Source organism: Trachurus trachurus, assembly GCF_905171665.1.
Source record: "Trachurus trachurus genome assembly, chromosome: 12".
NCBI lineage: Eukaryota > Metazoa > Chordata > Actinopteri > Carangiformes > Carangidae > Trachurus > Trachurus trachurus.
In genome coordinates, this window is record NC_139908.1 from 26,676,606 (window position 1) to 26,690,086 (window position 13,481).

Consider the following 13,481-nt stretch of genomic DNA (forward strand, 5'->3'; position numbering starts at 1 on the left):
AGTAAAAAAAAAAAGAAAAGTTCTACAGGAGGGTGAGACTGTTACTGTAAACAAATAGGCCTACACCAAATGATGTCATTGATACAAATAGATTCAGAAACAGAGCAATAACCAAACTTAAAGGTGTACAGAAAAGAAAATTGAATTTGAGCCCACTCTGGACAAAATTAATGTAATAACTTAAATCATATAGCCTACCTATATAAAAATAATCACAATAAATAAATCATGAATCTGAATCTAAAGCCAAAATGTAGCCTGCTGTTGGGTTTTTGTTAGTTTGTTTTTTATTTTAACACTAGCCTACGCTATTTTTTTTTCGTTCTTCCAGAATCTGACTTCATTTACAGGCTAATTTACCAGCCTGCAACCAAAAATGTGTAGATTTTTTATTTTTTATTTTATATATATATTTTTTTAGATAATTAAAAACTCGACTAATATTCTACATGACAGTAATAATTCATCAAACACACTCAAATCAATGTAAAATTGTAGGACACACAAAAAAAAGACCCAGCAAAACAAAATGGGTTGCTATGGCTCAGAGGGAAAGAGCTGAACTGCTGTGTGTAGTTACCATAGCAACCAGTAAACAAGAAGCTCAGAGGCAGGGAGACATGTTGGCTCAGAGGAGAAACGCAGCAGCAGAGGAGGAGAACAAGGAGATTGTGTCAGAGGAGGAGAGGAGCGTGGAGGACGAGGACCTGGAGGAGGTCCTGAGGGAGGCCGCCTCCGCCGCCGCTTCTCTCAGGACCAGGTCTCAACTGCCCAAACAGCAGATCATCCCCCCCAACATCCCAGAGGTGGTGGATGACTTCCTGAGGAACTTCCTCCGAAGATCTGGCCTGAGCCGGACCCTGAACAGCTTCCAGTCCGAGTGGTACGGCTCGGCACAGGAGCTCCTGGCGGAAACCCTGAGGCCGGAGACAGGCGTCCTCTTCATCCCCGACGCCCTGACGCACAGGCAGCTGGTCTGCAGCGAGCTGGAGAGGGTCAGCAGCGAGACGCACCTGCTCAGACAGAAGGTTCTGGAAGTGGGGCAGAGTCTGGTGAGGATGCAGAGGGAGAGGGATTTCCACCGGCTGCAGCACCGGCAGGTCGCCGAGGACAAGAACAGGCTGATCCAGGACTTCAAACAGCTGAGGAAGCACTTGGAGTCCTACGAGCCGGCGCTGAGACAGATGGATGACAAATATCAAGCAGCTCTGAGGCAGAAGATGCTCATCACTTTAGAAAAAGACCGGTTTCAAAAAGCCTCAGGGTCCGGTTTGAACCAGGACAAACCCAAAGAGAGATCATGTATCAGGAGGAGCGACAGCACCGGTACTACAGCAAAAAGCCCCAAATCTGGACGTCGTCCACAGGATTCACCGTTCCTCAGCCTCAACACGGCTCAGGGTCAGGGTCAGGATCAGGATCAGGATCAGGCTCCAACATGGAGAGACCCCAGCTCCTTCAGCCTGTCCTGCTCCATCAGGGCCCACAGGCTCCCCATCAGCTGCATCAGTCTACATCCACGAAAACTGATGGTGGCCTCGGCCAGCGACGACCGCTGCTGGAGGCTGTGGCAGCTGTTCCCTGGAGAGAAGGTGGGTCAAGAGAGAGGAGGATGAAACAAGGTGAAACACAGATGAAGACATGTAAGTTAGGTATGTAGGGTAGTGTGTAGGCCAGGGGTCATTTGTCTAAGAAAGGCTCAACAAACAGAGAACAGGGAGTCGGACATTGTCTCACATTTTGTTCTGAATGATTTAGTTTTTGATATTTAAATGTTCTTACAAAACTGAGGACATTTGTCCATCAGGCTCTCATCACCTATTCCAGTGGTCCCCAACCTTTTCCAACTGGGCCCCACTAGGAAATCTCAAAAATGTTTGCGGTCCACCTCCAACCCCATCCTGAACTTACATCTAGCTATTTCTGATATATATTCTTATTCATAGCCTTTTTCTATTTTAGTATTTTAGTATGTTAGCTATTATTTTATTACTATAGGCTACTGAGACCTAGTAGCCTATAGAGTACTGCATCTCATTCCTTAATGTTTCATGGTATGAATGACAATTAAAAATCTATACAGAGGTCTAAAAATGTGTTGTCCTAGCACTTTTATATTTTAATGATAAAGATGGAACATTCAGGACTGAACTGAAAGCAGGGGAACATGTAGGACGTATAGACAAATGAGGGGGAGAGCCGGACCATGAACGCTCTGCAAGTTAAAGGAGCTGAGACTATTTTCTAAATTTTAATCATTTTTCACAAAATCATACTATTTAGATTGTTTTTATTTGACAGCCCATGGGCTGGGGCCATGGATGTATTATATTAACGGCTGGGGCCCACAGGATCTCCTTCTTTTCTGGAGGAGGGTCTGGCAGGCGAGACTAGGGAATCACTGACCTGTATTACAATCAGCCACCAGGAGAGATACAGATGTTTTGACTGGATTTCTGGGAGTGTCCTGCCCATCACTGGATTCAAAACAATGAAAATAATCAACTTCATCAGAGAAATTCAAGTTCACTCACAGCAGCACCGTTTCATGGATTTGTTGTGGAATCTTATGATTATAGTTTCTGATAAAGTTATTTCAATTCCTCTTGTTTTGTTTTGTTTTCGGTTGCTTCAATATGATCTGACCGTATGATTTTTTCATTTTGATGCTCACAATTTTGAAATTCATTCATGGGCTGGACTGGAAGGTTCTGTGGGCTGGATTCAAAATGAAATGTCAAAATAACAGGACAGTGTTAAGTTACATAACGTGGCTGAAAATGAGATAAATCAACATATCGTGTTTTAATGACAATCAAGGTCCAATGATCTGTTAATGTGATGTGATGTGTGTTGTCAGGTCGGTCAGATGCTGCTCACAGGTGAGGGTCACTCTGATTGGTTGTCCGGCTGCAGCTTTCACCCTGATGGATCAAAACTGGCAACAACCAGTGGAGACGCAACGGTGAGTTCATCCTCATTATGACATCACAGCTGCCTGACACCATGAAAACCAAGATGAGGTGTCAAAGGTAATCTGATCGGATTTTGCATAATGGATTGGATCAAATCTTTGAAATGGATTGTTCAACTAAAAATGGATTCTGAGATCAATTAGATCACATAATCCAATCATGGTTTTTAATCTGTATCAAATCAGTTTGTGTTGTTCAAAACTTTTAACTGTGATCCAAAAATCTGTATTATTCTGATCCCAGCCATTTGGTAGATTCAGGGTGGATTTCAGGAACAAAATGTGATCTAAATTAAATTCAAACTGGTCAAATAAACATTTAAAATGTAGTATATTTTGCCCTTGATTTTAGTCTAAATGAAATCTGAATTTAGAATTGTGAAATTTGATTTAGTTTGCATTTGAAACACATGGAAAAATGTTCACCATGTATTTGTCAAATGTACTGTAGGCTAGCCTATTTGCTTTTTTATTTAAAGGAGCATTATCGCAAATACAGCAGTAATAGCATAAAACAAACTGAAATATGCAAAAGATGGGTCGGGGGGAGCCATAACTAAATTTACAAAAAGAATCGCCAACAGTATAGTGTCCGTGGGGCAAATGCAGCATTTGTCTTTGTTATGATCCAAGCTGGCCCGGCGCTTGCTGCGTTCAATTGCACTCGGAACTCGCAAATCCGACCTCCGAACCGGAAAAATGCAACAGTAAATTGTATTGTAGCAGTGTTAGGCTGCTTACAGTCACTGAATCGTCCCACTGCGGTCTGCACGTCACACCAACGATCATACATTTGTAGGAGGAAGTTGCAGTTGCTGTTGTTGCCGTTGTTGTGGTTGTGCGCGAGTAGAGCTGCCGCTTCCACTAGCGAGTTTTCTTTTTCCTTTCCCGCGATTGCACGTTCATTCAGCCTGGTGAGGGAGGAGGAGGGAGGAGGGGGGAGGGGGGAGGAGGGGGAGAAGGGGAGGACTAAACGAGGCTCCTCTCTCTCTCTGACAGCTGCCCGCTTGTTTATATCTGATATGCTCCGCCTGTCTCCATCTAGTGGCCGAATTAAGAATTTGGATTTGCGATAACGCTCCTTTAACCAGACAAGATCAGATCCGTCTGTTTAAAAGACATGTTTTTTATAGTCCTTGTATCCTTCAATGATATGCAGTCCCATAAAGCACTCATTATCCAGATTTGGTAATCTTGAAAAGTTTGCATCTGGATCAGACTGATCTAATCCAACTTTGAACAATGGGATAAAAGTAAGACGGATACGTGATCCTGGATGGCAAAACAATCGATTTCAAATTGCACCTTTTTTTTGACCAATGGGCAGGGCCGTTGCTAGGAACTCTGGGCCCCCTTAAAGAATACTAAAGTGGGCCCCTACCCCCTGACTTTTTTTTTTTTTTTTTTTTCTTAGACTACGTATGTATTATTTTTTATTTAGCCTACTTTGTTTTGATGCCAATTCAGCATTACTATATGTATTAGTCAGGGTCTTATGCAGAATAAATCAGTACAAAAATTAGACTGCTGGGGTTTTTTGTGGGCCCCATAGGCGCTGGGGCCCTAGAATTATCATCACTTTTCTCCCCTGCCAATAAGCCCTGCTGACTGTGTGCGGTTCCTCCTCTTGCAGGTGCGGGTCTGGGACTTCTCCCGGGGCAGCTGCGTGTCGACCCTGTCCGGTCACAGTCAGCCCACCTGGGGCTGCTCCTTCCACTCCTGCGGCCACTTCCTGGCGTCCTGCTCCGCCGACACCACCGCCAAGCTGTGGGACCTGAACGCTGAGAGCTGCTGCGTCACGCTGCGCCGCCACACCGCCTCCGTCAACAGCATCTGCTTCCTGCCCCGGTCCAACCTCCTCCTCTCCTGCTCGGCCGACACCACGCTGGCCCTGTGGGACGCCAGGCTGGGGGTCTGCACCGCGGCTCTCCACGGACACCTGCACCCCTGTACCCACGCTGCCTTCGGCCCGGCCGGTGACCTCGTGGCCTCCTGTGACTCCCGTGGTGTCGTCAACCTGTGGGACATCAGGAAGCCCGTGGCGCCGCTGGCCAGTGTGGATGCCGCCGCCGGGCCCCTGGGAGCCAATCAGGTGGCGTTCAGTCCGTCGGGGAAGAGAGTGGCGGTGGCCGGCGGCGACGGGCTGGTCAGGCTGGTGGAGGTGGACTCCTGTGCGGTCAGCAGCCTGCACGGTGATGCTGATGGTGGTGGTGATGCTGTGCAGAGCGTCGCCTTCGACCACAGCGGTGAGACTGTGATGTCAGCGGGGAACGACGGGCTGATCAGAGTGTGGTCAGCACGGGACGAGAAGTAGCTGCTTCCTGTTACTGGACTCTGTGCAGTGCAACCTGAGAAAACACCTGTTTTCTGGGCCTTAAAAAAATCCATCAATGTAATTTTGTTTAGGACTAAAAATTACAAACTGAAAAAAAATAGAAAAGAAATCTGATAAATTTTCTTCATTTAATGTTTTCAAGTCTCCCTCCTTTATGAAAACACTTTTCTGGATACACAAGTCCTTCAAAACACTTTAAAGGAATAGTTCACCCAAAATTGAAATTTCACTCATTACTCACCCTCATGTCGACTAAGGGCTGGGAGAAGTTTCAGAGTTATCCGTGGCTTCTCTGAGTTACAGGGGGTCTCGGCGTAGCAGTGCATGTCCATATAACGGTTGCAAATGGATACCAACTGTCTTCGTAACAAAAAGACACACCAAAAAACATCCAAATACCTCCATGCTGCTCGTATGTAATGTCCGTCTTGTATTGAAGCCCCGAAAAAAAGATTTAATAAGTCTATATTTCAAGCTTGTTTGTAGCGGAAGCTCCGTTTTTCCTCTTCCCGGTTCGTCCAAATTTGACGAACCAGGAAGAGGAGCTTCGAGAAGCTTCCGCTACAAAACAAGCTTGAAATATAGACTTATTAAATTTTTTTTCGGGACATTTTCGCATTTCAGGGCTTCAATACAAGACGGACATTACATACGAGCAGCATGGAGGTATTTGGATGTTTTTGGTGTGTCTTTTTGTTACCAAGACAGTTGGTATCCATTTGCAACCGTTATATGGACATGCACTGCTACGCCGAGACCCCCTGTAACTCAGAGAAGCCACGGAGGACTCTGAAACTTCTCCCAGCCCTTAGACGACATGAGGGTGAGTAGATAATGAGTGAAATTTCAATTTTGGGTAAACTATCCCTTTAAAATTACAATTACCAGTAAAATCCAACATCATCAATAAAATAACTATCAGCTGACAATATGAAGGCACAAAGCAGCAGATTTTAATGTGAGCTGTAACATGGGAATAAAAACACTGATAAACACTGAAATGAGTGTGTTAGAAAATAAAGTATTTCATGCTGTGTGACACTGTATGAGAAAACACTGACAGTCTGTAATTGTCACTTCAGAAAGTGAATAAAACTACTTGAGTCAATCTGGTTTGCTGTTTCTTATCCAAATAATACATTTGATATTTCATTGACATCATTACTGACGGATGGCACAATACAATATGCATTACATTAGATTTGCTGGCACTGTATCATGTACTATGGCTAATATTAGACTTTTGGCACATTCACAAATGAGTTGGACGGTGTCACGGCCGCTCAGCAGGTGCTAGTGTGTGTTTGAATGTGATTGTCCTTCATGTGCTTCATTCTCACCTTTCACACAGTCAGAGGAGATAGATATACCGGTAACGTCTTTCTCTGGATCCAGTGCAGAGACAAGGGAGTGATGTGTTGTGTTTAGCTTAGCTTAGCTTAGCTTAGCACAACCTAGCCCAGCTCCATCAACAGTGCAAAACATTCCACCTTCAAATAACTTGTTGCATCTGTTGTATTTAACAGATGTAGATAAATGTTTGTGACTTAGTTCTGGAGTCACTGAATCCATCTTCACATATGACTCCGTCTTAACAATTAAATAAGAGTTTCTTTGATGGACAACACTGGTACGTTTTTGACTGCTTCCTTCACTCCAACACTGCCCGGTATCTTTTCATCAGAAACACAGATCCAGAGAAAACTTCTTCCAGATTCATTGGCAACTTCTTGGAGGAAACAGGTGGCGCACGGTGAGAACATCTGCCGTTTTGTTTTGTCCTGAGAAAGCTTCAGGAGGGCTTCTGCTGAGTGCAGATGAGCCTGTCGGCAGATGAGGAGTATCCTTCATCTTTCCCCTCCTCTCTGTGTTTCTCTGTGGGCTCTTCCACCAGGAGCTTCAGTCGGCTCACGTGTTCCAGCGCTCTAAAGACGGAAACAATCATCAGAGAAGTAATAATCAATTCAAAAACATGACTTTATCTAAGGATGTTAAAGTTAAAAATTGAATTATTATCATTATCTACTCACCCTCATGTGGACTAAGGGCTGCGAGAAGTTTCAGAGTCCTCCGTGCCTTCTCTGAGTTACAGGGGGTCTCGGCGTAGCAGTGCATGTCCATATAACGGTTACAAATGGATACCAACTGTCTTCGTAACAAAAAGACACACCAAAAAACATCCAAATACCTCCATGCTGCTCGTATGTAATGTCTCACGCGAGCGGAGCCGCGAACTGGGTGTCAATACAAATCGCGCGAGATTTGGACAGACCAGGAAGAGGAGCTTCTTCTGCAAACAAGCTTGAAATATAGACTTATTTAATTTTTTTCAAAACAATTTCTCATGTTGGGGCTTCAATACAAGACGGACATTACATACGAGCAGCATGGAGGTATTTGGATGTTTTTTGGTGTGTCTTTTTGGACGAAGAAAGGTGGTATCCATTTGCAACCGTTATGACATGCACTGCTACGCCGAGACCCCCTGTAACTCAGAGAAGCCACGGAGGACTCTGAAACTTCTCCCAGCCCTTAGTCGACATGAGGGTGAGTAGATAATGAGTGAAATTTCAATTTTGTATCATTCGTTTTGATGTGAGACACCACAGTCAGTTACCTTTGCAGTGAGAGTCCACCAGAAAAACTCTCCAGCTCTGCTTCGCCCTCAGTCCTCTGCAACACAAATGCAACACATAACCTGAGTGAGGTTTGTTCCCCACAGCTCAGCGGTGGCAGCAGAGTCCTGACGTGTATTCAACTACCTGTTTTACTGGAATCTTCTCTGTGTGCAGCCGGTTGGGAAGTGCTGGGGTCCCGTGTGTGTCCTGTTGTTGAGCCTGGAGCTTCCCCTCCACGGCCTGCAACCTGAACAGCATCTGTTTCAGAGCCTCCACCGTACCGGGCTGCTTCTGGATGCTGTTTCCATGGCTACTGCAGCCCACGGTCTGAGAGAGGCACAGGACAGATGTGGATGCTGAGATCCTGAATTTGTCCATGGAAACCAATTAGATGTTCCCATTGATCCACCACAATATTAAAGAGAAAAGGGGACTGTGCATATTTCCAGTGTCTACAACAACAACATTAAAGTTAACAATTAAGGAAGTGCAATGGAACAAGCAGATAAAGCATTTCCTAAAGAAAATCCATGTGAATGCTGAACGCCATTGCTGAATTAGCTGAAGAAAGTGCTGAAGCAATGTTGAAAAGGCTGAAGAAGCTGAGAGATGAACAGCTTTTAAAGGGCTAAAAGCAGTTAAATTGTCAAAGAGGCAGAAAAAAGTAGGAAATTCTGCATGTTTAAGTGTAACAGTTGAAGTGTTTGAAGAGTTGAAATGTGCTGCTATACACTGGAACCCGACAGCTGAAGACAAGTGAGGAAGCAAAGCTCATATAGCTGAAGCAAAATCTGAGAATGATTTATAGGAAAAAAAAACACTATGTAGTTTCTCGGCCTTAAAATACTGCTTCTAAACTCATTTAAGTGGTAGGAAAACAGTACAGTGTTGCTTTAAAGTAGGACTTGGTTTTTGATTTTGGATAAAATGGCTTCTTTCAGCATTCACACTGATGAGACGAAGGGTGGAGTAAGACTAAAAGCTACCTGAGCTCCTGTTTCAGTCAGAGCCTCGGTGCTGCCTCCTGCTGCTGCTGCCGAGTCCCTGCAGGTTCAACATCACAACTATCAACACGGCTCCGTCTCAGTCCATCAGAGTCAACAGAGTGAGTAAGAATGAGTCTTACCGGCCGACTGAGGGACAGCGTGAGGGCGACCTGAGCAGCAGCTCCTCGGTGTTCACTGGACTGACTGCAGACAGCAACAAAACCAGTTAGTTCATAAGGACAGGGTGTATTCTGTTGTTTGTGAGTGGAGTGTGAGGAGGAATCTCTTAGACTGTGACCAGCTAACCAGCTGCAGCCCAGCTCATCTGTGACTTTCCAATTCCACAGCTGGAATGTTGGTTATGTGGCAACACGAACAGCAGAAATTACAAATAGTCTATTTGTTTCCTTTTTGTTATAAATGCTAATGATAAAAACTGTTCTAGCAAATAAAAAAATAAGTAGACGAACATCATGTGAGGAAAATTTGTTGATTTGTAGTGATGACAATATGACTTGATAAATGTACAAATATGAATGTGCTCTTAATGAAGCTGAATGAAGAACACAGTCAAAGATCCCGCAGATTAACTTGTCTGTAACAACATCTATTGCACGTCTGTCCGTCCTGGGTGAGGGATCCCTCCTCTGTTGCTCACCCTGAGGTTTCTCTGATTTTTCCCTGTTAAAAGGGTTTTCTATGGAGTTTTTCCTCAGTGGATGTGAGAGTCTAAGGGCAGAGGATGTTGTTGTGATGTGAAGCCCTTTGAGACAAACTGTTTGTAAAAACGGGCTATACAAATAAAATCGCCTTGCCTTGACTACGTTTAAAGGGATAGTTCAACATTTTGGCAAATTTGCCTATTGCCATAATCCCTATAGTAGGTCCATTACCTTTAACTGTCGGTGCAAGCTGTTTTTAGATCGGCAGGTCAGAGACGCGAGCTGCTCAGCTAACGCAATGGAGATGAATGGTACTTTCGCCTTTCCCTCAAAACTCATCAAATACACAATCCAACAACTCTAAAACACTCTCATGGACAAGTTGTGACCTGCACATTTGCCATGCTATAAAACAATAACGTAAAATTATGTAACATTACAACACATGAAGCAAATACTCAGAACTACTTGCATTTTTGAGATCACTCTGCCCAGCAGCCATGTCTGGAATGTAGTTCTGGCTAAGCATTTGCCTCGAAAACAACTCTGTCTCGTAATGTTACATGATTATTTCATAGTGTGGTGAATGTGCAGATCACAACCTGTCCATGAGTGTGTTTTGGAGTTGTTGGATTGTGTATTTGATGAGTTTGATGAGGGAAAGGGGACCTGTACCATTCACCTCCATAGTGTTAACTGAGCAGCTCGCGTCTCTGCCCCGCAGATCTAAAAACTGCTTGCAACGACAATTGAAGGTAATGAACCTACTCCTATGACTATAGGGATTATGGCAATAGGTGAATTTGCCAAAATGTTGAACTATCCCTTTAAATCTTGTTGAACAGTAAGTGTGTTAAAGGATGCTGAAGCTGTTTTACTTGCAAAGATTGTGTTGACACAGAGCTGCTGTTGTTGTGTGTGTTGGCTGCTGCACCTACAGTTAGAACTATAATTAGCTGCTCGCTCTGAGAATTACAGATGAAACCATAAACATTTTTTCCAGTTTTTTTTGGCTCAGGTGCTGCACCTTGAACACGTGTTTTTGCACATGTTCATACTGCGGTAATGATGAAAGTACGATAAATCAGTCGGCACTAAAATACACTTTAAGTAACAGTATCTGGTCTCACCTGAACGTGCAGAAATGTCTGTTCCATCACAGCTGTTTGACAGAGAGTTCAACACCCGATCTGCTTTCTGAATCAGAGAGTCAATCCTGTTGTCTGACAGAACACACCCACACACACACACACACACGTCAGATATGACAGGATGTATAGAAAACCTAAATCACATGAGATAGAGATAGAGAACGCTTTCATCATGGAAACTGGCTGGTTTGACATTTTCTCTTTATGAATGTGTGGAACAGTAGATCATGGTTTGTCCTCAGCCGTCCATTCTAATGAGGCTTAATGAGTTGTGTCCAACAGAGTGACAGACGTCCATATTGGATCAATCTAAATCAATCATCCATGTGTTCTTACCTCTGAACAGAGTTTCCTTCACGTCGGAGCTTCTCCTCTCTTGAGCGAGCAGTGAAATCTGTTCAGCAAACTGAAGCCTCAGATCTTGAAGACTCAGCTGGCTGTCAACCTGATCACACACACGCAACACACACAAATTATCAGTCAATCTGTCTGACTCAGTTCAGTCTTGACATAGGGAACACTTTAAGGCTGTGTGCTAAAGTTTGGGCGCCCAGCTGGCAGCTGAGTTCCTCAGATGTTTGAAATCTGAAGCTTAAGAATGGGAATCAAATGTCAAGAGACTGTGAAGTGAAGGTAGAAGCAGAATGGCTTCTACGGCAACGCAACAATGGAGATCAAGATCGAGATCAAGATTGCCTTTGCTGTCATTGTATAACAACAATCCAAAGCAAACTTCTAAATCCACCATGAACAACTTCATGAAAGAAAAGCTGAAGCTTCTGATCGACCGTCACACTCTCCTGACATCACTGTGGGTCGATGTAACGTATGTGTGTGTGTGTGTGTGTGAGTCAGGTTAAAAATAGCTCACAGCTTGAGGAGTTCTGCAGGAAAAATGGCTGAACATCCCCGTCAGTGTTAATTTCGTCAGACGAGACTAGACGAAAAATATTCGTCAACGATGTTTTTTTTCATGACGAAGACGAGACGAAGACGAGACGAAATCAATGCCCTTAAACACTGCTGTGACGAAATTTACACGCATTTTTTGTTGACGAAAAAAGACGAGACGAAATCTACTTAATCAAATAAAAACGTAATAAAATGTCTCTTTCTTTTTTCGTCACAGACTTTTAAATTAGCTACAATCCAGAAAGTGCCTTCACTGGATGCATGTCATGTTTTTCTCCTCCTGCGCTGCTGCCAGGGGTGTGTGTGTGTGTGTGTGTGTGTGTGTGTGTGTGTGTGTGTGTGTGTGCCTGAGTGAGGAACAAACACACACACTGCTATGTGCGGCGAGTAGGCTACAGACTTGTTATGGGGGGCAGGGGGGCATGGCCATTGCAGGGGGGGGTGCGGGCGCTGTAAACCGGCGGCGGAATCGCTGCGAAGCTCCGAGCAACGGAGATCATGTGCGAGCCGGAGCACCTCCCGTTCACATTTGTCAATCGCCGTGTTTTATTTTGAAAATGAACCGGATTCTCTCGTTGTTTCTTTGTGCGACTTCCTGCCCAGCTTGACAGCATCGCACGGGGCTGCGCCGCGGCGCTGGTGCTGTGAACTACACAATCGTTAACTACTCGCGGCGCTTCTGCGGCCGGTGTGTCCCTGGCGGAGACGTGTCTCCGCGCTGGTCGGTCGCTTCTGCGCTGTGTGTGTGTGTGTGTGTGTGTGTGTGTGTGTGTTCATCTCTGTTTAGATAGGCTACTGACAAATAGCCTACATAAACGCACACACAAGCTGGAAAGTTGGCTCATCTGACAGCTGCCTGTCAATATTGGTTTGAGTAGATTAGTTGTGATTAACATTAGCCTACTGTCAATCTGCTTTCAAAGACTAAAAAAAGACTATTGACTTAAACTAGACTAAAATACTTTGGATTTTCTTTGACTAAAACTAGACTAAAATGCCAAGACTTTTCGTCGACTAAATGTGACTAAACAAAAAAGAATACAAGCTGACTAAATATGACTAAAACTTATAAGGGCATTTGACACAAGACTAAGACTAAAACTAAATTGAAAAATAGCTGACAAAATTAACACTGATCCCCGTACACGGAACAGAAAGACTCTTCGCTCTGAGCAAACACTTCTCTAAGTTCATGAAATAACAGATTTCAAACTGAGTTAAAGTGATAGTTCACCCAAAATTCAAATTTCACTCATTATCTAGTCACCCTCAGGTCAACTAAGAGCTGTGAGAATTTTCAGAGTCCTCCGTTACTATACTAAATACCTCCATACTGCTCGTCTCCCTCTTGTATTGAAGCCCCGACATGAGAAATTGTTCTGAAAAAAATTAAATAAGTCTATATTTTAAGCTTGTTTGTAGCGGAAGCTCCCAGTGTCTCAGTTCACTGCTTATCCGACCGGCGGAACAATTTCTCATGTCGGGGCTTCAATACAAGAGGGACATTACAGACGAGCAGTATGGAGGTATTTGGATGTTTTTTGGTGTGTCTTTTTGGACGACGAAAGTTGGTATCCATTGACAACCATTATATGGACAAATACTGCTACGCGGAGCCCCCCCTAACTCAGAGAAGGCACGGAGGACTCTGAAAATTCTCACAGCTCTTAGTCAACATGAGGGTGAGTAGATAATGAATGAAATTTGAATTTTGGGTGAACTATCCCTTTAACTGAACGCAAGTTTGCTGCAGAGTTTGTATTAACGTCTTTATGTTTCAAAAATCTAATTGTGTGATTTGTTTTTTTTCTCTCTCTCTTATTTATTTTTTTACTTTTTCTCT

At 43.9% G+C, this 13,481-nt stretch overlaps 2 protein-coding genes across 3 annotated transcripts in view; one reads left to right on the plus strand and one right to left on the minus strand.

The window, feature by feature from the left end:
- Positions 1 to 539: 539 nt before the first annotated feature.
- spag16 (sperm associated antigen 16) lies at positions 540 to 5,288 on the plus strand (the record flags this gene model as incomplete). Its single annotated transcript, XM_083982947.1, has 3 exons — positions 540 to 1,592; positions 2,861 to 2,965; positions 4,608 to 5,288. 3 exons carry the CDS (start codon positions 540 to 542, stop codon positions 5,286 to 5,288), a joined length of 1,839 nt encoding a protein of 612 aa, XP_083839073.1.
- Positions 5,289 to 6,263: 975 nt separating this feature from the next.
- The window catches only part of cUnh18orf54 (chromosome Un C18orf54 homolog), a 32,610-nt gene continuing 25,392 nt past the window's right edge, over positions 6,264 to 13,481 (minus strand). For both annotated transcript variants that reach the window (XM_083983781.1, XM_083983780.1), the window contains exons 9-15: positions 11,063 to 11,171; positions 10,706 to 10,798; positions 9,054 to 9,117; positions 8,914 to 8,971; positions 8,072 to 8,254; positions 7,927 to 7,982; positions 6,264 to 7,234 (exon numbers count right to left, since the gene is read on the minus strand). In XM_083983781.1, coding sequence (XP_083839907.1) covers positions 7,102 to 7,234; positions 7,927 to 7,982; positions 8,072 to 8,254; positions 8,914 to 8,971; positions 9,054 to 9,117; positions 10,706 to 10,798; positions 11,063 to 11,171 — 696 coding nt within the window. In that variant the 3' untranslated portion in view covers positions 6,264 to 7,101. The remainder of the gene's footprint in view (positions 7,235 to 7,926; positions 7,983 to 8,071; positions 8,255 to 8,913; positions 8,972 to 9,053; positions 9,118 to 10,705; positions 10,799 to 11,062; positions 11,172 to 13,481) is intronic.